This window comes from Narcine bancroftii, chromosome 13 (assembly GCF_036971445.1).
Source record: "Narcine bancroftii isolate sNarBan1 chromosome 13, sNarBan1.hap1, whole genome shotgun sequence".
Classification (NCBI taxonomy): Eukaryota; Metazoa; Chordata; class Chondrichthyes; order Torpediniformes; family Narcinidae; genus Narcine; species Narcine bancroftii.
The window spans coordinates 83856720-83881687 of record NC_091481.1 but is presented as its reverse complement, the minus strand read 5'-3'; the positions used below and the strand labels follow the sequence as shown (position 1 = coordinate 83881687).

The 24968-nt window shown below is 39.9% G+C and overlaps 1 protein-coding gene across 2 annotated transcripts in view; it reads right to left on the bottom strand.

The window, feature by feature from the left end:
• LOC138748272 (mitogen-activated protein kinase-binding protein 1-like) overlaps nucleotides 1-24968 on the bottom strand; it is a 58463-nt gene that overhangs the window by 31746 nt on the left and 1749 nt on the right. For both annotated transcript variants that reach the window (XM_069908142.1, XM_069908143.1), the window contains exons 2-14: nucleotides 15407-15498; nucleotides 13705-13767; nucleotides 13087-13144; nucleotides 10812-10982; nucleotides 7789-7926; nucleotides 6267-6449; nucleotides 6012-6172; nucleotides 5728-5917; nucleotides 4707-4856; nucleotides 4038-4213; nucleotides 3042-3133; nucleotides 2083-2208; nucleotides 839-906 (exon numbers count right to left, since the gene is read on the bottom strand). In XM_069908142.1, the coding sequence (XP_069764243.1) occupies nucleotides 839-906; nucleotides 2083-2208; nucleotides 3042-3133; nucleotides 4038-4213; nucleotides 4707-4856; nucleotides 5728-5917; nucleotides 6012-6172; nucleotides 6267-6449; nucleotides 7789-7926; nucleotides 10812-10982; nucleotides 13087-13144; nucleotides 13705-13767; nucleotides 15407-15498 (1668 nt within the window). The remainder of the gene's footprint in view (nucleotides 1-838; nucleotides 907-2082; nucleotides 2209-3041; nucleotides 3134-4037; nucleotides 4214-4706; nucleotides 4857-5727; nucleotides 5918-6011; nucleotides 6173-6266; nucleotides 6450-7788; nucleotides 7927-10811; nucleotides 10983-13086; nucleotides 13145-13704; nucleotides 13768-15406; nucleotides 15499-24968) is intronic.

The following is a 24968-nucleotide window of genomic DNA, read 5'->3' as shown; positions in this document are numbered from 1 at the left end:
AACTAGCATTCAAGAAATGCCCACACTTAACTAAATATCTATGTATTGATGGTAATAACCAAAAAAAGAAAGGCCCCCCAGAAATTTATGTTTCTCCCCATTTCTTCACAAACCACTCCTCCATTACTAACCATAATTCTGCTATGGGATGAGTATATTCTCAGTTCTCCAAACCATGAACAGTAAAATCATTAAATTGCACATTTCCCTCTCCTCAGGAAACCATCTAATTTTCAACCCAGGAAATGTGATAAAAATGCTCAACTTTTATACATCTTTAAAAATCTGTCTTCCTTTACCATCGACGAATGATTCCATTCTTATCTGAATATTAATATTTTAAAGACATTAGGTTTTGAAAAACTTGAAGTCATGAAGGATAACACAATTTGGATTAGCAAAACTTTGTAAGTCTCAAGAAGCAACATTGCATCTGTAATGCATTTTTATTTAGTAATTTGTGGCACAGAGCTATCACCATATCAGCGCAGGATTCTAACTTGACAGCAACATGATTTACAAAATGGTAGCAGTAGATTCTAACCTTTTAAACCCGAGCCACCCGATTCACCTACAACCCTGTACCTTTTGGAGGAAATCTGAGCATGCAGGGGAACCCCAGACAGTCACAGGGAGAACATGCAAACTCCTTACAGACAGAATCAGATTCTAACTGGGATCGCTGGTGCTATAATAGCATCGTGCTAACCGTGCCACCTGTGCCCCTCCTCCCCCCACTGCATTGGACACAAAGCTCTTTAAAATCTTCAATTAGAGCAAGCCACCATAAAAACATTAACATAGAAAGGAGGTCTGTAAAAATATGCAAAAGGTTTACCTCGTGAGCCGTACGAAAATAGATACTTTTATCAGCTCCACAACTAACCATTTTGACATCATTACTGGCTAGAGGGAGAGAATATAAAGAAATAACTTGTCAAGAACATGCATCATATAATGAATATTTTTCCAGTCACAGTTGAAGTTTAAAAAGTACACATATTTCTGTACACAATTGGCATCCAATTAACTAAACAATGGTATATGCACTAATGGGTTGGATATATAGCAGATGCAACAAATTTTCAGGTGACATGAAAATTAGCATCATTAGTAATGAGAGAATAGTTTTAGGTAACAGATGATAACAGCACCCAATAGCCTGAATAAGACAGGGATTGTCTGATCTCGGAAGCTAAGCAGGCACAGGACTGGTCAGTACTTGGAGGGGAGACCACCTAGGAACACCAGTCACTGTAGGTTTCTGAGGGGTGCTGGACAAAGCCAAATAATTTCAAGTATGTTACATTCTAAATAATTTCAAGTATGTTACATTCTAAATAATGGATCCTTTACTTTAAAATAAATGAGCCACTTTTATCCCTCTCAGAAGAGGGTTACAAAGTTCGCCTTGCAAGCGCCTCCTGCACATTCATGTGGCTTCCCAACAGCTGCAATATGCGGTTTTACAAGTGGGGGAAAGTGCCTAAAGAAACTTGATTGATTAAAACACCAGATAATCTTCAGTAATAAGGGAAACTGATGATACCCCTTTTACACAGCAATCCCACTTAAATGGCATGTGAACGACCCATCTTTAAAGCCAGCTTGGGTCGTTCACAAGCCAGATCACCAAGCCTTTTAGACAGGAGGCAATGCATTTCGCAACAGCTCTGACAGGTAATACACAGATGAAAATGTCCCCCATCTTAAGAAAAGCCGTTAAAAGGTGATTAATTTGAGATTTTTTTATATAAACGGCTGTGTAAAAGGGATTTCATAAGATTAGCCACGATCACACTGAAATCCAAAGCAAGGTTAATGAACCTAGGGCATATTCTGGTTGTTTAATTTGCTGCTTTTAAGGGGAAAACACATAAGCAAACTCCAATTCTATGAAATAATAAATTACTGTGACTCCATGCTGAGGAGTTAGGGCCATCAGAACAAAGGTGGAGGAATGAATGCATACATCTTTATAAGTGTTTGGGTGACAAGCAAACGCATACTGTAAAACTGTACAAGGGAGCAAGTTCAGTCATTTAACAATGAGGCAGCCACATTGCTTGCAAAGTATTGTACCTGCAAATTTCACAGCAGTAATCGAGGAGGAATGGTCATCTAGTGTCTGTACCAGGCTGTACTGTTTGTCCACGTTTAAAATATGAATTAGACGGTCTCTACTCGCTGTTGCCAACAACTTCATTCCTTCACAAAATTTAATAGCCGTTATTAGAAACAGTAAGGGTTTCAGAATTTTTAAATAATGACAGAAAGCAAATTATGTGAAGCTATTCCGTAATTATAGCCAACACACACAAAAATATCTTTTACAATTAAAATTCAAATATATCATTTACTCAAAAGTTTCAGCTGCACTCTTAAACAAAGTCCACAGACTCTGGGATTGAGTGCAATACACAGAAGTGCTGGAGAAACTCAGAAGATCACATAGCATCTATGCAAAGTAAACAGTAACCAATGTTTTAGGCCTGAGCTCTTTGCTTAATTAAGAGCAAAACATAGGCAGGCATCTCAATGAAAAGGGGGAGGAGGAAGAGAAGCGCAGGTCAACAGGTAAGAGGTCACAGGTTGACAACTGGAGTTTCAGGTGCTGAAACACTGAACAGCATCCTTTTCATTTTGAAGATCATCTCTACCCAACAGGAAGAAGTTTTGAGAAATGTAACATTGCAGCTGGAAAGATTGAGAAGAATTTAAAAATTAGGCAATGGTTGGATACCATTCTTCAATGAGATTTTTTTTTGTCGACTCACTGGTTCGTAATGTTTGTTTGGTTTAAACAAAAACTTGGCATCTAGTTTCAGATCAAGATACATCAGGCCCAAAGCATCAGTAATATCGCTTTATCTCCCATGGATACTGTGAGACCTGCTGAGTTCTTCTAGCACATGTGTTTTTACTCTTTTATCTGCAGCACAAGGCCTTTTCACTACAGATTATGTGGAGAAACAACAAACAGTAGGATGGATTCAACAAAAGGCAAATAATTTGTAAGATCATTTGCCTTTATTACTTACCAGTTTCAGGTTTGGAGTACTCGAGACACAGAATTTCTGAATCATGGGCATCAACTTTCATGAGTTCATCCAGAAACTGCAGATCAAAAATTCTGAAAACAAAAAAATGTTGTTAACACATTTTAAAAAAAACTTGGTTTGATACGAAGTAAATTTTTTTTTTAAATTTGAGATGCAGCACAGAAATAGGCCTTTCTGGCCCACGAGCCCGCACTGCCCAAATGAACCTACCTAGAAGGTGCAAGGAAACTGGAGCACCCAGAGGAAACACATAGGTCATGGGTTGTACAAATAAACTCAGACAATGCCAGAATCAAACTTGGTTTTCTGGTGCTGCCAACCACCGCACCAACAATATCGCCCTAGAGTTGGTTACAGACCTCTACTGCACTCAAATACCCACAAAATCTCAGCTTGCAACCAGTGTAAAATGATCACCATGGGAGCACAAATGCCATACATTACACTGGAAGTGGAAGTGAATCACAGCTTCATTTGAAATGACTGTTCTGGTCCCTGGGTATTGGGAAAGGCAGTAGGAAGTAATTAGTGGAGTTGGAGATGAAAATCGGTGGCTCATTCAAAATAGTGAAAGGGGACAGGCTGGTGCTCATGGAGAAGCCATACTCAAGGTGGCAGAATTTCCAAAAGAGAGTCGTTTGTAGAGGCAGGTAGGGTGTACACTGACAGAACTCGATCCTTGCTCTTTCAATTGTTGATGGGAAGAGAAGATTTGGGTAATTGCAGTCAAGGGCTCTATCAACTATGATTTAAAAACTATGGTAGAGAGATGACCCTACTCAGGAAGAAGAAAGACATTTCAGCGGCATCTGTGTGAAAAGAGGCAAGAGCTTATACAACAGAGATGGAAATAAATTCTTTTTCAACAATAATTTAAATAGTAAAGTTAAAAATTCCTCACATGCAGCAAAATATTTTTCCTCAAAGAAAACAATATTATTAAACTGTTGGAAAAAATAGTGTTATAATTTGTACCTCAGGGTTCCCATTCTATCCCCAGAGGCTAGATGTTGCCCATCAGGGCTGGCTGTTATGACCCGAATTCCTGACTTTGTCTCAGAAGTGCCTCCATTTTCAGTTCGGTCGGGATTGTTAGCTGTGTCTTGAAGGTACTGAATATTGTCATCAACATACACAATTTTAATCAGGTCCTGGAGAAAAAAAATAACAAGCAAAACTCGTGAACATTTAAAGCTCTCACTCACTGGAGTCAATATTTCACTTTCTAATGTGACAATGACAAAACAATTGTTTAAGTCTCTGCCATTTTTGTTATTCTCTAGTGTAGTTTTCCTATCCAAAAAAGTCACATTTAATTTTTTTTTTGAATACATAAAATTTACTTTTCTTGTTTCTCAAGATTGGGTTAAGAGATCTCTCTACTTTGCAGTTCAATTGACCATCACTAAATTTCTGTTTCGATTTTAGAACATTTAACCACTCTGCCGACAAGTGGAATTCATTCCCCCGAGTTAAATGGATGTCACTCTTGACAATCTGATCTCCAACACCGTAAGCACTCAGCTGATGGCTCGAACACAATAACAAAGTTTTCACATGAATCTAGCTAATCAAAACACATTTTGCGGAATAAGGACAACTATCAAGTTAGAATAGAAATGGGAACCAGAAGTCAAAACTTACCATGCTATAAATATTCCTATGGAACGAAGTGAATTGAAATTCAGAATTGCCACCAGAGTCCCACAGTCGTATAGTATTGTCTGATGAGCAGGTTAGAAAAGATGCTGGCGGCAGACAAGCTCGGTTATTATCTTCCAACTCTGGATAAACCTGAAGAATTGTAAAGCAACTAGTATAGTAAAACGCCTGTTATCTGGAATTCAAGCAACCGGCAAAAAAAAAATCGTGGAAATAAGTAAAAAAAATACAGAAAATACAGAAATTTCATGTCGGCACTCCTCATCATTAGTTCGCTAATCGCACAACCAGAAAATTCATTTACTTGGCATCTAACAATCCCCAAGGATGCCAGGTAGCAGTGGTTTTACTGTATACTGTATATGCAGTATGTGTATTTGATGATCCCCAGAATTTCCACCCAAAATGTTGGTTTTGAGAGATATCCTTTGTATAAGATGACCCCATATACAGCTGACCAACAGATACTGTTAAAAGCAAATCACAATATTTTAATAACATTATCATTTAAAGGTTTAAATTTTATTTAGATCTTTTAAAATACACCACTGTCATCTCCTGTAGCAGGCCGTTTAAAGCCTGTACAAAGCCGACAACAGTCAGAGCAGGCGGATGCACTCTGCGGAGGAGCGTTGAGACTTCACAAATAACGGAGTAAACGCGAGATCGCAGAGTTGGCAGGAAGACGGCGGCTGTATTGCAACTTAGTCGTTAAGGCAAGAATCTTTAACCCTTTATGTAGGACGACCCTAGATTTTAAGGTGATATTTTTTGTTTCTGGGATCGCCCTATAAAACAGCACATATGGTATTGTTTGTACCTTTGGTTTTTGGTCAAGAAATTAAAGTGGACAAAATTACACAAAAAAAAAGTTTTATTCCTCTCTATAAATTGGAGAATAGGCAGGATGAGGCTGGTGGGACAGCAGAGAAAACCCTAAAGGGGGCTTAATTTATCAAATGTTTCAAGAAACAAACTCTTTCTGCATAAATTGATAACATACCTCCACATTCCACACACTGGAACTATGATACAACGCAGAGTAAACTCTCCCAATCTTCTTGATGTCTTTTGTATCCCATATGTAGAGACTATGGTCATTGTACACACATGATAACCACCGACTGGAAGGGTCAAAGGCCACACCAATAACGTCAGGATACGTGGCATCTGACTTCTTAGCAAATAAACGGCTGCAGAAACATTTATATTTAGTAACTTTTTATTTTTCTTCTTGAAATCAAGTGTTAAGACTGCACCGTAAAAAAGACTCATTTTTCTTTTTACCTTGGTTCAAATCCTGCTGCCACATTCACTCCCAAATAGTGTGGTTTAGGCAGATTAGTAATAAAGTGGAGGGTTACAGGGTTAAATAATTTCAGAGTTCCATTGGAGCAGCCACAAAAGATGAACTCCTGGGTTGCAGTGATACAATTCGCTGAAGATGTCTGAGGAAAACAGATGCACAAAAGTGATGCTTTTTAATTTACAAAAAAACTTAATTATTGAATTTGCATTAGCTCAAGAAATGATGAGGCATACCTTCAAATCCAACCATTTATCAAGTACTCTTTTACCATTGAACTGGCAGAGAAGTCCAGAACTGGTGATGCAAAAAGTGCTTCTTGCCATCTTCCCTTTACCACATGCCACTCCAGAAAAAAAGTTATTGTGGAGCTCACCTAATAATCCAGATCGTCCAATTAAGGGAACAGTAATATTTGCCTGGATTGGAAAACATACAGATATTTCGTTTAGCAACGAATGAAAGGATGACTTGTGTAAGGTAAAACATCATGAGATGGGAATGTGTAAGGAGTTACCCTGGGCAGGGCTGTAACAAGATGTGAATGCATCCTTGTACTTACAAGATAAGAGAGACATTGATGGATTGAGAGGCAGGAAGCTAGCAGGGAAAGGATAGCAACAGTTTTAGTCATTGGACAAGTAATGATATGATGATGTTCTAAGCACGTATCCAAGGGTATAAAAAATCACCATTTTGCTGATAACGGCAGAATGCATTCTCCGACTAACATGGTTAGTGGCAAGTGTTACAATCCGGTAATAAAGAACAAAGAACCCTGATTTCGACTCAGTCTGGTGTTTGTCTCACTCATTCATGAACAAAGCAGACCTAACAATTGTCACACAAGACCACCAAGTGCCCAATTTAGATTGTTTGAATACTTGGGTGAAGGTAATTAAGATAGTTTGTTATACAAATTTCACTTCAAAAACAAATTTCTCATCTCCTCCAAAGGTTTACCATCTCATTAATATTTACATACATGATAGACTATACAACGTACACAGAGTAGAGTGTTTAGTGCAACACTGTTACAGTACTAGCGACTGGTGTTAGAATCCGGCGCGGACCATAAAGAGTTTGTACATTCTCCCCAAGTCTGTATGGGTTTCTTTGGGGTGCTCCAGTTTCCTCCCACCCTTTAAAACGTACTGGGCTTGTAGGTCAGTTGGGTGGCACGGGCGTGTGGGCTGGAATGGCCTTTTACCGTGCTGTATACCTAAATTAAAAATGTTTAAATGCGGTAGTCAAGTTAAAATAATTAAAAATGTATTCTTTTCTGTAGTTAGCAAAAACAACCACCTCAAGAATAGCAGGAGTCACATCTTCACATTGTGATATGGAAACTCAAACGTGGCAATTATGCCCACATCCCTTTCGGGCTCTATCCCTTTGAGAGTAAAATATGACAGCCATTGAGAACTAGCCTCTTCATTGGTTCTGACCAAATTGAGTTAGAAATCAAACAGAAAAATTGATTTTTTATGTGACAATAAAATGATATAAAAGAATAAAATTCTCACCATGCACATCCTGAAATAAAGCTCGAGAATTAAGTTAAGAACAGTCAAAGGCAACTGCAATAATCACAATATCCACATAACAGCCTAACGAAGCTTGCCACAGATAGAAATAGAAATTTCAAATGAAGCCTTCATTACTGCAGAGTTGGCCAGACCAAAACAATTTCCATTACGAAAGTAATCATATCTAACCCAAGTCAGAAGGTATTCCCAAGCAATGAGAATAACCTACCTTGCATGCTTTGGAGTCATTTAAGTACCAGAACTTAACGTGCCGGTTGCCAGTTGTAACAAAGTAACTGCTGTCTTCAGAAAACGAAACAGCTGCCACCTTACTGGAAACTTTATTGGAGGCTACAATGGAGTTTTTCTGTTCAAAATAAAACAGTTCTTTAAGTATCAATGCACAAGACACACTTCCCCATCTCACCTTGTGATATTTCACGACGATGGCAAAACCCGAAGGGGCGTAAGACGCACAATATTCAGAGATGAAAGGACTGAAACTGATTTTATTTTGGTACTGGGGTAGGGAGGAGGTGAGTCTTGGATAAAAATGGCTAGACCGAGATTTCTCTCATCTTTGGGTAGGTGAAGTTACTTAATGCAATGTTCATCACGAGCAGAAGAGCAGGATCAACAAGCAAATAAATTATCTGAAATTTCATCATTACAACTGGTTATTGAGTACATTTGCCTGAACTTAGCTTGAATTCCAAGTGTAGTAAAGTTCTGTTGGTTTCATTCAAGACATGTTATCCTTCCCTGGATTTTACCCCTCAGAGTATCCATTTCTGACACACTCTCCAGGTTTAATTACATCAAGAACAAAACCATCGGGAGGAGTCACGTGATGGAGTAGTGGCTGGACGGTGAACTCTCTCCAGAAAAGTCGGGAAAAACAAAGGAAAACACAAAGGCACAGAAATAAAAGTTACAGAAAAGTGAGTATAAAGGTGGAAAGAAGATGGCGACAAAAAAAGAAAAATCGAAAGCAACGGCAAGAAGAGAGGAAGAGAAGACAAAGGAGGAAAAAGGTGAAGGCCTTACCTGTCCGAAGAGGCCCGCTGCGGAGAGAGAAACCCGCTCCCTCAGGTCGGTAAATAATGGACTACAAAAATGGCTCGCAGAGCCGAGTAAAAGTGCGCAACCGCGCATGCGCGAAGTATCGACGGGAGGGGGGACCATCTGGGGAGTCGATCTCCACAGCCGGCAACGACAGCTGCAGAACACCTGCAGCAAGAAGAGACCACAGAAGACAATAGAAACAAGAAAGAAGAGGAGGAAAGGGCACCAAAGAAACAACAGATGATCAACCCAGAGGAAGAAGAAGAGGAAGAGTATGGTGAAATAGAAGAAGAAAAGAAAGGCAAGGTAAAGGATATACTTGCTCTTATTAAAGGATACATGGAGTCATTTAAAGAATGGCAAACACAGGAATTTAAGGATTTAAGAAAAAGAATAAACAACACAGAGGAGAAAATAATTAAAATGGAGATGACCTTAACAGAAATGGGAAAAAAAATGGACAAGATGGAAGAGCGGGCAGTAGCAGCAGAAATGGAGGTAGAAGACTTAAAAAAGAAATTGGAGAAATCTAATAAAAAAACTAAAGAGACACAAGAACTACTAGCTCAAAAAATAGATACAATGGAAAACCATAACAGAAGAAATAACATAAAGATAGTGGGCCTTAGGGAAGATGAAGAAGGCAAGAATATGAGGGAGTTTATAAAAGAGTGGATCCCTAAGACCCTAGGATGTCCAGAACTACAGCAAGAAATGGAAATAGAAAGGGCACATAGAGTATTGGCCTCTAAACCACAACCACAACAAAAACCAAGATCTATTGTAGTAAAATTCCTAAGATATACTACAAGAGAAAAGGTACTGGAGAAGACAATGGAAAAAGTAAGAGAGGGCAACAAACCACTGGAGTATAAAGGGCAAAAAATCTTCATTTATCCAGATATAAGTTTTGAACTCCTAAAGAAGAGAAAAGAGTTCAATACAGCAAAGGCGATTTTATGGAAGAAAGGGTATAAATTTATACTAAAGCATCCAGCGGTATTGAAAATATTTATTCCAGGACAACAAAACAGACTATTCTCGGATCCAGAAGAAGCACGAAAATTTGCAGAACAATTACAAAAATAGACTGAGGGAGGAAGACGGGTAATGAGAGTTAAAATGATCACGATTGATATGTATGTGGGTAAAGACAAAAATAGACTGAGGGATGAAGACGGGTAATGAGAGTAAAAATGATCACGATTGATATGTATGCGGGTAAAGAGGTATAAGAGTGAATAGAGACAATGAGCATACATGAATGTATCTGTACTTAGAGGAAAATATAGATAGTATAGACAAGAATTAATAAGGGAAGGTAATGGAATAGAGAGAATAAGGAGGGAATTAAAAGAGTGACCTTTGTGACACATGAAAAGTGAAATCTTTTCTGGGGGAGGCAGGGTGGGGGGAAATAGCGGTCACGGCAAAATCAGTTGACGCTTGCGAGTGGATTCGCAAATCCAAATGGAGAGGGGAGATGTGGTTGTCCGACAAGGGATAAAGGACAACTCAGGAGGTGAAGGGGAGATTGGGGATAAATAAGATAGAAATAGGAGAATAAGGAAAATGTTGGATGTTGTAGGAATGTTGTCTTATAAAGAGTTGAAAATAAGAAAACAGAAATGGAAAAGGAGGAAAGGTAATGATGGAAAAACGGAAAGAGAAGATAAACAAAATATAAAAGGGCTACGCTGAACTATATGTCTTTAAATATTAATGGAATACATAACCAAATTAAAAGGAAGAAACTACTAAATTTAAATGAATAAATGTATTCCATTAGAAAAAATAACATATAGGTTAAGAAATAATATTGAAATATTCGAACAAGTATAGGAGCCTTACATTAAATACAATAGCGAAAACCTACCGGGGGCAAACATTACCTAAGTTGATGGAAGGAGAAGGAAAGAAAAGAATGGACTCGGTAGAATTTCTGGTGTAATTTTGTTGAATGACAACATTGTCTGACTGGCTTAATGCAACCTAGATTGTATACCTAAAATGGATGAGAGGGGGGGGTGGGGGGGTGGTTTGGGAGGAAAGGGGGGGGGGGGAGAAAAAGTCACTGTATATGTGTGAAAATGAAACAGTGTATATCATGGCTAATGTGATTTATGGTGTGAAAAATAAAAAATTTAAAAAAAAAACATCTATTTTCAAACACATTTGATCCCGTACCTTCCAATCCCAGACATTCACCAGCTTGTCATGTTGGTAGCCAATTGATACAATATACTTCATGTTGAAAGAAAAGGACACACATGATATTCCATATTTGTGGCATTGTAATTCAGCCACTTGGATCTTCTCTGCCACATCCCAGACTCGCACTGCAGGCATGTGTCCACTCTACATTTAAAAATAAGATTACATCAGCATGCCACAGGGATCAATTAAATAGAAAGCTCAAAATTATCCATCCATGTATCCCTGGAAAATGTCACTTTGTATCCATGCTCCCATTTCAAAATGGTGTCTGCTGAATTTAAGAGCAGAACAAGCTGAAAGTGTTCTCGAATTTATTTACTACAGTAAAATCTGTTATCTGGAATTCAAGCAACTAGCAGACTCAAGCAACCGGCAAAAAAATTGTGGAAGATAAATAGGTGAAAAATATAGAAACTTAAAATTGGCCTGCATTCTGTCAATTCACCCAACACGCAATTTCAAGCAACTGGAAAATTCACTTATTCACCACAGGTGCCAGACACTAGGGGTTTTACTGTATCAGGTTAAATGCTTATGTGCTTGTAGAATATGGGAAATCTTTTGGCAAGGGCAACGCTTGTTCCCTATTCTAATGGCCCTGAACTGGTCGGAGCGCTAAGCCACTTCAAATATAACATTTGGAGTCACAAATAGATCACACCATACAACTATATCAATTTTCTTTTCCTGAAAGAACGTAATTAACCAAGTTTTTAAATTTAATTATTTCATGGGCAGCCTTATAGATAGATTTTTTTAAAATTCCAGTCATTTAACACAATTTATACCCCACAGATATCAGGATTGGCTTTGAACTACAAATGACAAGACCTAGTTTCTGAATTACTAATCTACTAAGTGGCAAGCACAATACTACTGTACTCCCATAAATTTGTCAACAGTGGGCACATCTTTGAAATAATCATGCTTCATGATTAATTGTTACCACCCTCCTGATAAAATCTTATCACAACAGAGCTAACCCCATCTATTTCAGGTGTCTACAGTATGCTGCAGATATTTCGTACACTCATTCACTTGAAAGGACATTTGAGGATGGAGACAATAAGATTTTCAAAGAACGTAAAAAAAATTCAATGGAATGCACTGTCTCATGGAAATTCCTTGCAAACAAATGCTCAACATGCAGGAGTGAATGAACCTAGGTGGATGTTAGAATGGAGGAGCATCCACAGTGGCACTCACAACTGATTTTGTTGGGAACAGGTGGAAATCTTGGGAATAACAATCACCAACCCCATCAAACAGTTCCTGCCACACCAGAGGAAAAAATCTTCAGATCTTGCATTGACGACAGTCATCTCCAAAATTAAAGAATCACGCATCACTCATCCCCATCCACGAGGGAATGCCCAAAGAATGATACACAGTCCTTCCATTCTAGCTTCCAGCATCAACTTGGTTCTCTTTACCCAGCGCCACAGTCAAATATCAAAATACCCAATTATTCTCCGTGCAAATGACTCTGAGTAAGGTGTGTGCTCAGTCTGCATAATTGAAAATGGCATGCAAAATCCAGGGTTTGAATTTCAGTTAGTCAGTGCTTTCTAGCCAATCACTACAGGCTTATTAAATTCAGGGATACAGTACAGGTAAACCTCTTCAGGTTCTCTGCCAATTTTTTTAAAAAGAGTATCAGTAGAATGTCTGGATTGCAACGTTCTACTGATTATTGTTAAAAGGCAAATATGTCAAATTTATTGGTGCAAGCAGCTTTGGAAGAAGCACTATGTGAATGTTTACCTTACTATTAAATTGCAGCCATAAAAGTCTCAGTCTTGGATCAGCAATTGATGACACAGTTAGTGAAGAGCAAATGGAAGCTCCCAAATTTTTTAAAAATACAGGAGCAGGTTAAGTTTGTTTCAAGGTGCAATGGACCAAGTTTAGAGTATTCAATAACGGGATGCAGAATTAAAAGCTTGAGCAGAAACAGTTTTAAAAAAAAACTGTAAATTGGCACACTTTTTAGCTCTTTACTCTTGTGTAATTTAATGAGGGTTACCAATATCATAACGGCACTCTAGAATGTAAATTATGCCTGTCATTTTTTCAAAATTTATTTTCCAAGCATCAAAAACAACTTTGTACACCACATGTATATAGTGTTCTTATTTTTTTTAAATAAGCAGAAAAATCAACATACGTATACACAAATGTGGATGTACACCCTCAGATGCACGCCCAGGCAGTCACTCGCCTGTCATTTTTAAAACATACTCACCTCCCCAGTAACTAAGTATTTTCCATCTGGTGAGAATGCTAAAGAACATACTGCTTTTCTGAATCAAGAAAGAAACATTATGTCAATAATTGAATTGAAGTACAATTATTTAGTTTAGAAATTTAGTTCTCCAGTGCTTTGCACCTGGGTGCAAAATAAAATTAATTTCTGGAGAACTAATGGTTGATTGCAACAACTATTTCTAAGATCAATAGCACTACTGCAGAAATTGTTCACTTGCAGCGCTGCCTGAGAAATCTCAATGAATAGACCCAAAATAATTACATTTTCATATAGCTGTTGCATGAGAAGGAGCACGGTGTAAATGGGCCTTGGGGATTTTTTGCAATCTGCTCTTCCCATAGTGTTTCCCCTTCACAATCTCCATGCACACTGTACCCAAACCATCCAGTCTTCAATTTCTGAACACCCATGCCATTATGCCCTTCAACTCAGTATTTTCCTTCTCATGTTCTATAGCTCACAAAAAAAAGACTCAAACCACTAAATTTGGAGTCGAGGGTTCACAAGCAAAAATGTTTGTTGATAACAATGACCCCTCAATTGATGGTACAGATCAATTGCTCGGTGAAACAGTAGACTTTGCATCTCCCTTACCTGGAAGCATTGAGAATATGAGTCTGCTTATTCTTCTTTGGGTTGTAGAGCACTACCACACACCTTAAAACAGAAAAATCAGATCTCAAATTTTATTCGACACTAAAACAGGGCACCACAGGAGCACTGGATGCAGAAGATGACTCCTGCAGATTCACAATTGAAGTATTGCTCCACTTGGAAGAATTGTTTGGGGCTCCAAATGGTGGTCAGGTGCAGGCACAATTGCAACATTTCCTATGGTCATAGGGGTAGGGTCCAAGAGGCAATTAGTGGGAAGGGATGAGTGTATGAGAGAATCAAGGAAAGAGCAATCCCAACAGAGAGGAGTGGGAAGAATATCTGGTGGTGGGATCATGTTGTCAGTGACAGAAATTACAGAGGATATATATTGGATAAGGAAGCTGGTGGGATGATAGATTAGGACAAGGGAAATTCTGTCCTTGTTGCATCTACAGGCAGAGGAGGTCAGGGCAGATGATTGGGAAATGGAGGAAATACAGGCTGAATGGCGAGTGGGAGAGGGGAAGCCACATTTTTGTTTGAAGGAGGACATGGAAGAACTTATCTTGGGAGCACATGCAATGAGAGAGAGGAATTTGGAGAAAGGAATAGAATCCTGACAGGGGACAGGGAGTGAAGAGGTGTAGTCAAGATAATTGTGGGAGTTGGTGAGTTTGTAGGAAAGGTCTGTAGAAAGTTGGAGATATCTCTATGGTGAGATTGAGAAACGGAAGAGGGTTGCCAGAGGGATAAAGTAAATTTGAGGCCAAGGTGGCAGTTGGCAGCAAAGTAGGAGAAGTTGACAAGCACATCATGGCTGCATGAGGCAGCACCATATAGTCAAGAGTTAAGGTGTCTTACCAGTGAAGGCTTGTAGCATGGATTGCTCCACATAGGCAACAAAAAGACTGGCATAGCTAGGACTCATGTGGGTTCCCATGATTACCCCTTTGACTTGGAGGAAGTGCGATGAGTCAAAGGAGACCAACAAAGACAAAATTCCCCTTATCCTCACGTACCATATTATAACATATCCTCTGCAATTTCTGTCATCAACATGATCTCATCACCAGACACATCTTCTCCTCTCCTTCCCTTGTAGGGACTGCTCCCTCCTCCATTCCCTTCCCACTCATCAACCCCTTGGTAGTTACCCTGTGATCCAAGGAAGTGCTACTTTTGCGACAACATCTCCTCTCTCACCATCATTCAGGGCCCCAAGCAGTCCTTCCAAGCAACACTTCACCTGTGATTAGGCAGGGGTCATCTACTGCATCTGGTGCTCCCGTTGGGCCTTCCCTTCAATGGAGAGACTGAACACAGACTGGGAGATCTCTTCGCTGAGCAACTTCACCCTGTCCCCAGCATCTGGGATCTCCCAGCGGCCAACCATTTCAATTCCACGCTCACTCCCACAGATACTTGGAGAGCCATTCAACTCTTTCCAACTTTTAAAATCTCCCAGACACATCCAATACTTGTTATCATCACTGCTGAGTATTTTTTTAAAATATATATTCAGCAATAAAAATAGAAGGAGCTAGTAAGATAAAGCCAGAAAAATAAATAGGTATTAAACCAATAATCCTACAGCCTTAGAATGAGCATCAGTTTAAAATAAATCTCAGGAGTCCCATGAACTACCTCAATTATCCTTCATGCATTTCCCATTTGACCCATGTCCAAACTTGCCACTTACCCTGCTGGATATGCCACTAGGCCTGTGGTCAGATCACAGGCTAAACTACTACTGCTGGATGCAGTAATCCCAAGGACTTTGTCCAGTGTAATCTGGAGAAAAAAAAAGGATCTCGATTACTTTGTGAGTTTTATCACAAATCATATTTTGACAAAGCACCAAAGAGAAATCAGAATGTTAAAGACAAATACAGCTTCACTACATCCAATTTATAATCTAGGACACAATTCTTCTAAATATTTATCTCTTCCCCACCCCCCCCCCCCCAAAATCACCAATTTGACAGGATGCGTAGGTGACTAATTCAGAAAATGCTGAGCTCCTTCTGTTGCTTCCATTACCATTCAGTTATCCCTCTCCACTTTGAGCAGTCACATGCCACAGATTTGAGTCAGTGGGATTTCTATTTCTTTGAAGTTTTTTTCAGTCTTTTCCTCAGTTCACATGGTAATCTTTTCTTTTGACTGAGCACGCAAGTGTCGGTTGACTGCATCGGACGGAACGATTTATCCTTCTAATGTAGCCGACTAAATGTAACTAGGCCTTTCATGCTGAAAGCACTGAGACTGGTCTGTTTCCAACAAATATGGAGCAATTGTAGAAGCACCATCGGCAGTACTTTTCTAGTGCCTTGAAACTGCCAGGTGTCAGAAGCAACGCGAGAGAGCAGGAGTTTGGTTCCAGTCTACATCTAGTCAGCACCCTAAAGGATTCCCGTGACCCCCTAAAACCCCACACTTCCATTTTGCTTTGCATTACCTTACCTCATGTAGCAACCCTACTCTTGTAGCCCTTCAAGTTATCCTGTGCTTATCTAACTCCCCTTTCAACAGCCCCAGTTATAAGCTTTCTGGGCAGAGAAAAATAAAATCAGCAAGCTTTATACAAGTTTGTCACATTAGACCCAATAATGCAATTTATTTTCTTTAATACAATAGAAAAAGAGCAGATATAGGATGATTAAATAGGACTGAAACAAGGACTGTTCCACGTAGCCAAATGAAAAGGCAAACAAAGCACAGACCCATGCAAGTTCCATTATCTACACCTTTTTTGGGTGTGCACCGTTCCCAGAGGCACTGCAATACTGGGTCGATGCGTGGAGTGGACAGAGCAAGCCCCTACTGATTTAACAAGAGGCCTTGGAGAGGTTGGCCAATGCAATGAAAAGTTAAACTCGGTGATGGAAGAGGGCCTCTGCTGGAGCATGACGAGCCCAAAAGGAATGTGTGGTGTAGATTAGAGTTTGAGAATAATAGATCTATGGTGACGACGAGCAATTAAGGATAAGGAAACTCAAAGAAAAAAAGAGAACTATAACAAATGAAAGTGGAAAGAAATAATGATCTAATAAATTTGGAAGCACAAGACCAGGAAGAAAGATTAGGTCATTGTTGTGCTTATTGATGTTGGAGGTAAAGTGAAGCAGCTCTGGTGGGGAGACTTGTAGTTAAAGATAACCAAACAAGTCAGGAGGAATCCTCATTTCTTGTACAAGTCTATGATAGACATTCAATTAGCCACCTACTCTTGGTGAATGAAATCTCAGTTTAATTGAGTAAACCCAATAATCTGAACATAACGTGTTGGTCCCAGGAGTCATTTATCTCAATTAACATTCAAAAGAATGGGTCACAAAATAACACATTTGTAAATTGTCAGTTGCAATAAACATGCCTGTGCACACGCATGTGCACGGGGGAAGAGAAGGGTGAGAGAGAGTGAGAGGGAATGCCTGCAATGCATTGAACGAGTTCTTCACTGCAAATAAAATCATTATTTTAAAGCATCGAGGGGAAAATTAGGGTCGGCTAAAAAATATTTTATGTCAGCAAATCTGTCTAATTTTATTAATCAAAGACAAAATTCAAAAAATACCATGCCAGTTGCAGTATTATCTTCAGAGAACGACGTTAAGATTTATTGTTTGCTATGAAAATGGAAATAACCCACATAAATATATTGATGGAGAGGTAAGCTCACGTCAAAATCCACATACCATACATTATGTGGAATTTTGTAGGAGGAGCAATGAAGAACTGAAAGAAAACCTACACTGAGAGCCGAGAGCCCCAACTAGTTGGTGACAGAAAAGTTAATGAGGGACCTGGAAGCCCAGTTGAGAGTAAATCAAGAAAGCTAAAATAAATTTTATTGATATCAAATTCAACATGTCACAAGGCTGATAAAAGCATTGACCTTGCATTACAGTATCAATGTATCAAGTTAGCATCCAGCACATCACCCTTCGTCATTTTCACCAGCTGCAATGATTTCTACGAATGCCACAACTTCCCCAACCCACTTATTTCTGGTTTCTGCAGGGACCATGCCAACTGCAACACCCATGTCTGCTCATCCCCCCCCCCCCCATCCACTCCTTCCCAACACCTGGCATCGTCCCTTGCAATCACAAGATTGCCACACTTGCTGTTACACCTCCTCCATCACCATCCAGGGATCTAACCAGCTTTTCCACCCGCCCCCGCCCAACTGTAAAGCTGCCCATTCTACTCCTGTGCGGCTGTCGGGGGGCCATTGGAAACCGGAAAAGTCGGCCAGGGGGCTTACTTACTGAACCCTTCTCCGAGGGGTGTAACTATCCTGCTCGGAGCTCTGATTGTGGCAGCTGAAAGTGGCCCGGGCTGCCGGGGGGGGGGGGGGGCCGGACTGATGATGTCGCGGTGATTCACATGCACCTCTCACAAACTTGTATATATCATTCAGTATTCCCAACTCACCCTCCTCTATGTCAGCAAGACCAAGCACAGACGAGGTGACCGATTTACAGTTTTTTTTTAAAAACAAACAAAGCTACAACAGTAAGTGCTCAGAACAAAAATAATTTTTCATTGTACCTATGGTGAGAGAATGTCTGATTACATGGGGAATTTTTTTTAAACTTCCTCAAAAAGGTGCACAGGAATAATCAAGTTTACAATGAAAGAGATTAAAGTGTCAAAAGGCTTGGATGATGCAAACATCTAAGTGTATTCCATTAAACTGCTGATATATTATACAGGAAGCCTGCCCTTTCTTTAAAAAAGTAATTGAGAACTGTTTGCTGTCTTCACCAAATACCACAGTGCAATTTAAAACCTGATTGCATATGGTTTTATTTTTGAGTTACTTGAAAATGTTTATAAATATGGCATAAATGGGTTATTTATACCAGAGCCACTGACCTAAATTCACCTTTGTTCCATGCTATGTTATAATTACTGGCTTTAGGTAGAAAGGGGAAAGGTTTTGGGAGAACATTGGGGGAATCTAATTAATGTACAAAGAAACGTGTGGTTAAATCCTGCTGCAGGGGAGATGAATCTTCAATACCTACTCAGCACAAACTGGAATCTCAAAAGGGGTGACATTTCCATGTTATGCTGCAGATCTGGTAAATGTGGAGAGAAAATTTTTCTCTCTTAAAAAGATGAGATTAAGCCCAGGCTTTGTCTGCCTCGGTCATTTTTGATCTACAAGGGTTGATCATAGAAATGAAGTAAAACTAATACACAGATAAGCTACAATCATCTATTTTATTTGTGGTGGCCCTTTCTTCATACCTCACCAAGTATGTAAATACCGAGTCTGAGTTTATTCTGATTTTTTTTTGGTTGCCTTGTCTATTTATACCCATTGTCAACCAAAGGCTCTAGATTTGGCAATCTGACCCTTTGCTGTATGGCGTCTGCATGTTTTCCTATGACCTAGGTTTTTTCTGGATGTTCCCACATCCCATAGATGTTGGTTGGTCGGTAATTGGCCACTAAATAGTTCCTAATGTAGTATTTGGAATACCAAATCTAGAACCCCTAGATAGCAAGGTATATGGGAAGGTTAAAAATAGAAGTTTGTCAAATGCCAAGACTTCAATACTGCAAAAACATGGAAGTCTATCGAAAGTTTAAAGCCAAATTAAATAGGAAATTCTGAAAATAAAGGGTATGAAAAAGGTAAAAAATTAAATAAAATCAAAATATGAAATAGATACACAAAGAGGACAAGAATAAGAGTAGGGCCAAGTGGGGACCAAAAAGGTAAAAACAGAAAATGCTGGAAATAAGCCATTGTAGTATCTATGGAGAAAAAAAATCTAATGAAATTTAAAAAATGAATGGGATAAAAAAAGAATAGAAAGATGGTTTTGCATCTTTGAAACCAAATAAATTGCCAGGGCTGAATGAAATATACTCCAAGGTGTTAAAAATAAAGGAACTAAATTATATACCTTTTAACTACAAATTTTCATTTTGTCCCAATCTATTACAGGTATTTAAAAAGAGAGGCAGGGATAACTCAAGTAATTGTTAATTTTGATGCTGCAATTCTGACAAATAGCACAGCCTTCATTCTAAATCAGCATGGATTTTTTGGAAGACTATAATCTGAGTAATTTATTGAATGTTTGAGGTGGTAATAATAGTTGATGAAAGCAGTGTATTTTACAAAGTCCACACAGATTTCAACAAGATAAAACTGTAGACTGAAAACAGGTCATTCATCCCCTCTTGTCTGTGCCAACCATTACTCCGCTAGTCCTCTTGACCTGCACCTTTTCCATAACCCTTCAGGTCACTCCCATCCATGTATCTATCCAATCTATTCTTAAAACTCAGATCGAGCCCTCATTCACCACATTCGTTGAATTCCACCCTCCCACCATTCTCTGAATGAAGATTCCCCCAATGTTCTCCCAAAACCTTTCCCCTTTCTACCTAAAGCCATGTCCTCTCGTATTTATCTCCCCCGATCTAAATGGAAAAAGCCTACTTGCATCCACTGTCTATACCACTCAATCTTGTAAATCTTTATCAAATTTCCCCACATTCTTCTTCGTTCAAAGGAATAAAGTCCTAACCTGTTTAATCTTTCCAGGTAACTCAACTCCTGAATAGCCAGCAACATCCTTGTAAATCTTCTTTTATTGATATCCTTCCTGTAGTTAGGCAACCAGAGTTGCACACAATATTCCAAATTTGGCCTCACCAATGTCTTCTACAACCTCACCAGAACATCCCAACTCCTATACTCAATACTTTGATTTATAAAGGCCAAGATGCCAAAAGCTTTCTTTATAACCCCGTCCACCCGCGAAACCACCTTCAGGAACTACGTATCTGTATTCCCAGATTTCTTTGTTCCTCCGCACTTCTCAGTGGCCTATGGTTTACTGTGTACCTCCTCCCTTGGTTTGCCTTTCCAAAATGCATCACCTCTCACTTGTCTGCATTAAACTCTATCTGCCATTTTTTGGCTCATTCTCCCCGTTGGTCCAGATCCCTCTGCAAGCTTTGACAATTTTCATTGCCGTCCAGAATGTCTCCTATCTTGTCATCTAGATCATTGATTATAGACAACAAACAACAATTGTCCCAACACAGATCTCTGAGGGACACCACTAGTCACAGGCTGCCAGTCTGAGAAGCAGCCGTCCACAACCACAACCATCCATCCCACACAGTCAATTTAGAATCCAGTTTGCCCAGTGTCTTAACCTTCTGAACTAATCTCCCAACTGGGATCTTGTCAAAGATTCTACTGAAGTCAATTAATTAAAGATATTTAATATCTATTTAACAATGTTGTGCATGGAAAGGTTGGGGTGGGGGACTTAATAGCACAAGGGAAAGCAGCCAACCAAATCGATAACTGAAAAGGAAGAGTAATGTTCAGCTGGAGGTTTTGTGACTGCAACTCAGCACTGGGCCTTTTGCTTTTAGTATGAATAACTTAAACAAAGGCAGAGTTTGCTAAGTAGGCAAAAGATTATCTACTGATTACAGTGAGGAAAAAAAGCTTTGGATTGCAAAAAGATATTGGCAGTATGGTTTGTTGAGTAGAAAGATAGCAGTTGTAATTCTATCCAAAGGAGAGCATTCTATCCATCTTTACGCCTGCTAAAACTTCCAATGCCCCCTTTTTAAAAGGGTAACTTGTTTCCAGAATTTCATTCTCGCCCTCCTTGAATTCTCCAATGTCTTAACTTTGTGAACATAGATAAATAGTATCTATCTAAGACTTCAACCATGCAGTACTTGCTTCCTTTGTCACATATGGGTCCTACTCTATCCCTGGTTACCCTCTTGTGCTGAAAACATTCTCATTCTTGTACTCAAATCCTTTAAAAGGCAACATACGGTTGCCTCATGAATGCCTGCCATACCATTCAGCTATAAATGAATAACCATGTTCATAAACGCTTCCTCAACATTCATTGGAGTGAATTCATCACCAACATCAAAGTACTCGAGCTGGCAGAGTCCGCAAGCATCGAATCCACGCTGCTGAAGACCCAACTGCGCTGGGTAGGTCACGTCTCCAGAATGGAGGACCATCGCCTTCCCAAGATCGTGTTATAGGGCGAGCTCTCCACTGGCCACCGAGACAGAGGTGCACCAAAGAAGAGGTACAAGGACTGCTTAAAGAAATCTCTTGGTGCCTGCCACATGGACCACCGCCAGTGGGCTGATATCGCCTCCAACCGTGCATCTTGGCGCCTCACAGTTCGGCGGGCAGCAACCTCCTTTGAAGAAGACCGCAGAGCCCACCTCACTGACAAAAGGCAAAGAAGGAAAAACCCAACACACCAATTTTCCCTTGCAACCGCTGCAACCGTGCCTGCCTGTCCCACATCGGACTTGTCAGTCACCAATGAGCCTGCAGCAGACGCGGACATTTACCCCTCCATAAATCTTCGTCCGCGAAACCAAGCCAAAGAAAGAAGAAGAATTTAACAATATTTAAATACTCTTTCTATTCTTCTATACAAGTTAATAATAAAACAGTTGAATTGCACTTGCCAAGTTATTCTCACCCAATTAATCAAAGTCACGTCAAAGACTCTACATTCTCCTCACAATTCACACTCTTCCATTTGGGTGTCGTAAGCAGGACATTAGGCCATTTCATGTCAGGCTGCTCCAGCGTCGCATTCATATCAAGAGGCGCCTCGTAGCGCCCTCTGGAGCCAATGGAGATGGGACGACTGTTGCCGTGGTGCCACCCATCATAAATACACAGCACAGCAATGGCCATCTCCCCTACCCATAACCCCCCCACGCAGCTGGAACCACTCTGTGGTTCCCAGAACAGTTCCAACTGCGTGGGGGATTATGGGTAGGGAAGACATTGCTTTGCTGTGTTTTGAGCCGCAGAGAGGGGCCCGAAGGCTGAAGCGGCCAGGTGAGGCTGTCACAGCCCGCACCAGCTGCCCCCTGCCCTTGCCTTGAGGGGGTCATGGAGGGAGAGGGATGAGTGGGGGAGATGGGTTGTGGGCTGATGGCATCATCAGCCTGCCCCTAACCAGCCACTTGCAGTGGCTATACATTCGGGTCAGGCAGCAGAGCGCTACGCTCCGCCGATTATCCTTCCCCAAGGAGGGTTGGAATCGGTGCCTCAAAGCCGGCCAAAGCACATTCAGAAAGGTAAGTCTTTAGGTGCAAGGGCAAAGAACCTCCACCTTTAACCATATAACCGTTTACAGCACGGAAACAGGCCATGTCGTCCCTTCAAGTCCGTACCGGTTCACTTGAACAACTCCACCAGCTCCTCCGCACAAACAGGTGTTTTCCCTGCTTGAAAATGCCTATTCTTAGTCTCCTATGGATTCTGCAGGATCTGCTGAGTTTCTCTAGTAATTTCATGTATTAACTGCACCAATGAAGCTTTGACTCAAAACATCAGTCAATAGATGCTGCCAGTCATTGGTTTAGGCGAGACAGGAAAAGTAATGCAGAAATGGGCTCAGTTCCAGACCTCATGGTATTAATTAAAAATGGACAAAAGAGCTGAATTCCATCCAGTGCAAGAATGACTGCCTAGGACATCAAGAAAGCATTTCAGAGAATGTGATTCGATAGAACCCCAGTAAAACAACAAGGAACCTGATGACTGTCAGTATTACATTCTATCCCTTCATCCAAATAAGTGATAACATTATCAGCTGAGGCCCAGTTACAGATTGCTGCAATACCCATGAGCAAGTCACGATTTGTCTCACACTCCGTCCTAATATAGAGATTCTTACCATTTCCTACACATAAACAAATTTTCAATCCACTTAATACATGATCAACGATACTTTAGCAATCTTTCATGGAACTTTATCAGAAGCTTCCTGAAAATCCAAGTGCAAAACATACATCAGTTTTCCCCCTATACTACCAGTTACATTCTCAAAGAATTGTAGGCGTGACATGAACTACCTCCCTTTCAGGATTCCACAGCCACCTTGTCAATGTATTGTCCAAGTGTTCAGTTACTTCATTATATATAGCATCTTGCATTTTACCCCACTATGAATGTTGAGATAACCAGTCATCATCTTCCTCAATTTCCATCCCCCCACAAAAAAAATGGCACGTAAATATTTAACACCTTTCAATCTGCAGCATTATTCCATATCGAGAAAATTATAACCAATATATCCATTACTTCCAGGCCCTGGAAATTTCAGCTTTCAGTCATTAATTTCTCCAACAGTATTTTCATACTAATTAAATTTGTCTTTCTATTAATCCCAAAAGGTCACCACATTAGAATATCTTATTCTAATTTGTTTTTTGTGTGATTCCAGGTGATCAGCCAACACCTAAATGTCCACAAAATAGCCTAACACCAAATTCAGAAGCTATTGAGGTCACGTATATATATATATATATATATATATATATATATATACTCTGACAATAAATCTGAAGGGGATCAAATGCTAGCCCAGTCAAAACCTTCAAATCTCATTAACGTATTAATAAACACCAACAAACATTATGCTTGCAATAACACTCATTTACAACTGACTGCCTGTCAGTCATTGGTTTAGGCAAGACAGGAAAAGTAATGCAGAAATGGGTTCAGTTCCAAACCTCATGGTCAGTATTGATTAAAAATGGACAAAACAGCTGAATTCCATCCAGTGCAAGAATGACTGCCGAGGCCATCAAGAAAGCATTTCAGAGAATGTGATTCGATAGAACCCCAGTAAAACAACAAGGCATTGTGAAGAAAGTCCAATAATTGAATTTGTATTGCACACAGAAAGATGACTGGAGTCAATTGACGTTGCGACTTTGCATTGTTGAGTCTAACCATTTTCAGCTGTTTTATCAATTACCCTTCTACCATAACAGAGTGGTTACGTTCACTGATCACTGATGACTGCACAATGTTCAATACATCAACAATGAAACAGTCCAAAGCTGAATGCAACAGCTGCATAATATTCATGCATGACACGACATGTGGAAAATAATCATTATGCCACAAAACATCTCGATCAAGAGGCCAACAGTTAACATGAACAGGGGAAAAGGGTGAAAAGATGGCAACAGAAAACACAACCAAACCAACCTCTTGCCCACCAACATCCAAGAGTAATCCAGAGAACCCCTAATTGAATTGCCGGCCACCAGGCCACAGTCCACGTCCCATTGTCACCACAAGCACATGGTCTACAAGTTGCCATCTCTCCAAGCCTCCCACACTCAAACATCTCCAATTCCCAAACCCAAAACAAGCACCCCTTAGACTTTTATACTATCCACTCTCCCCAATCACACACAAC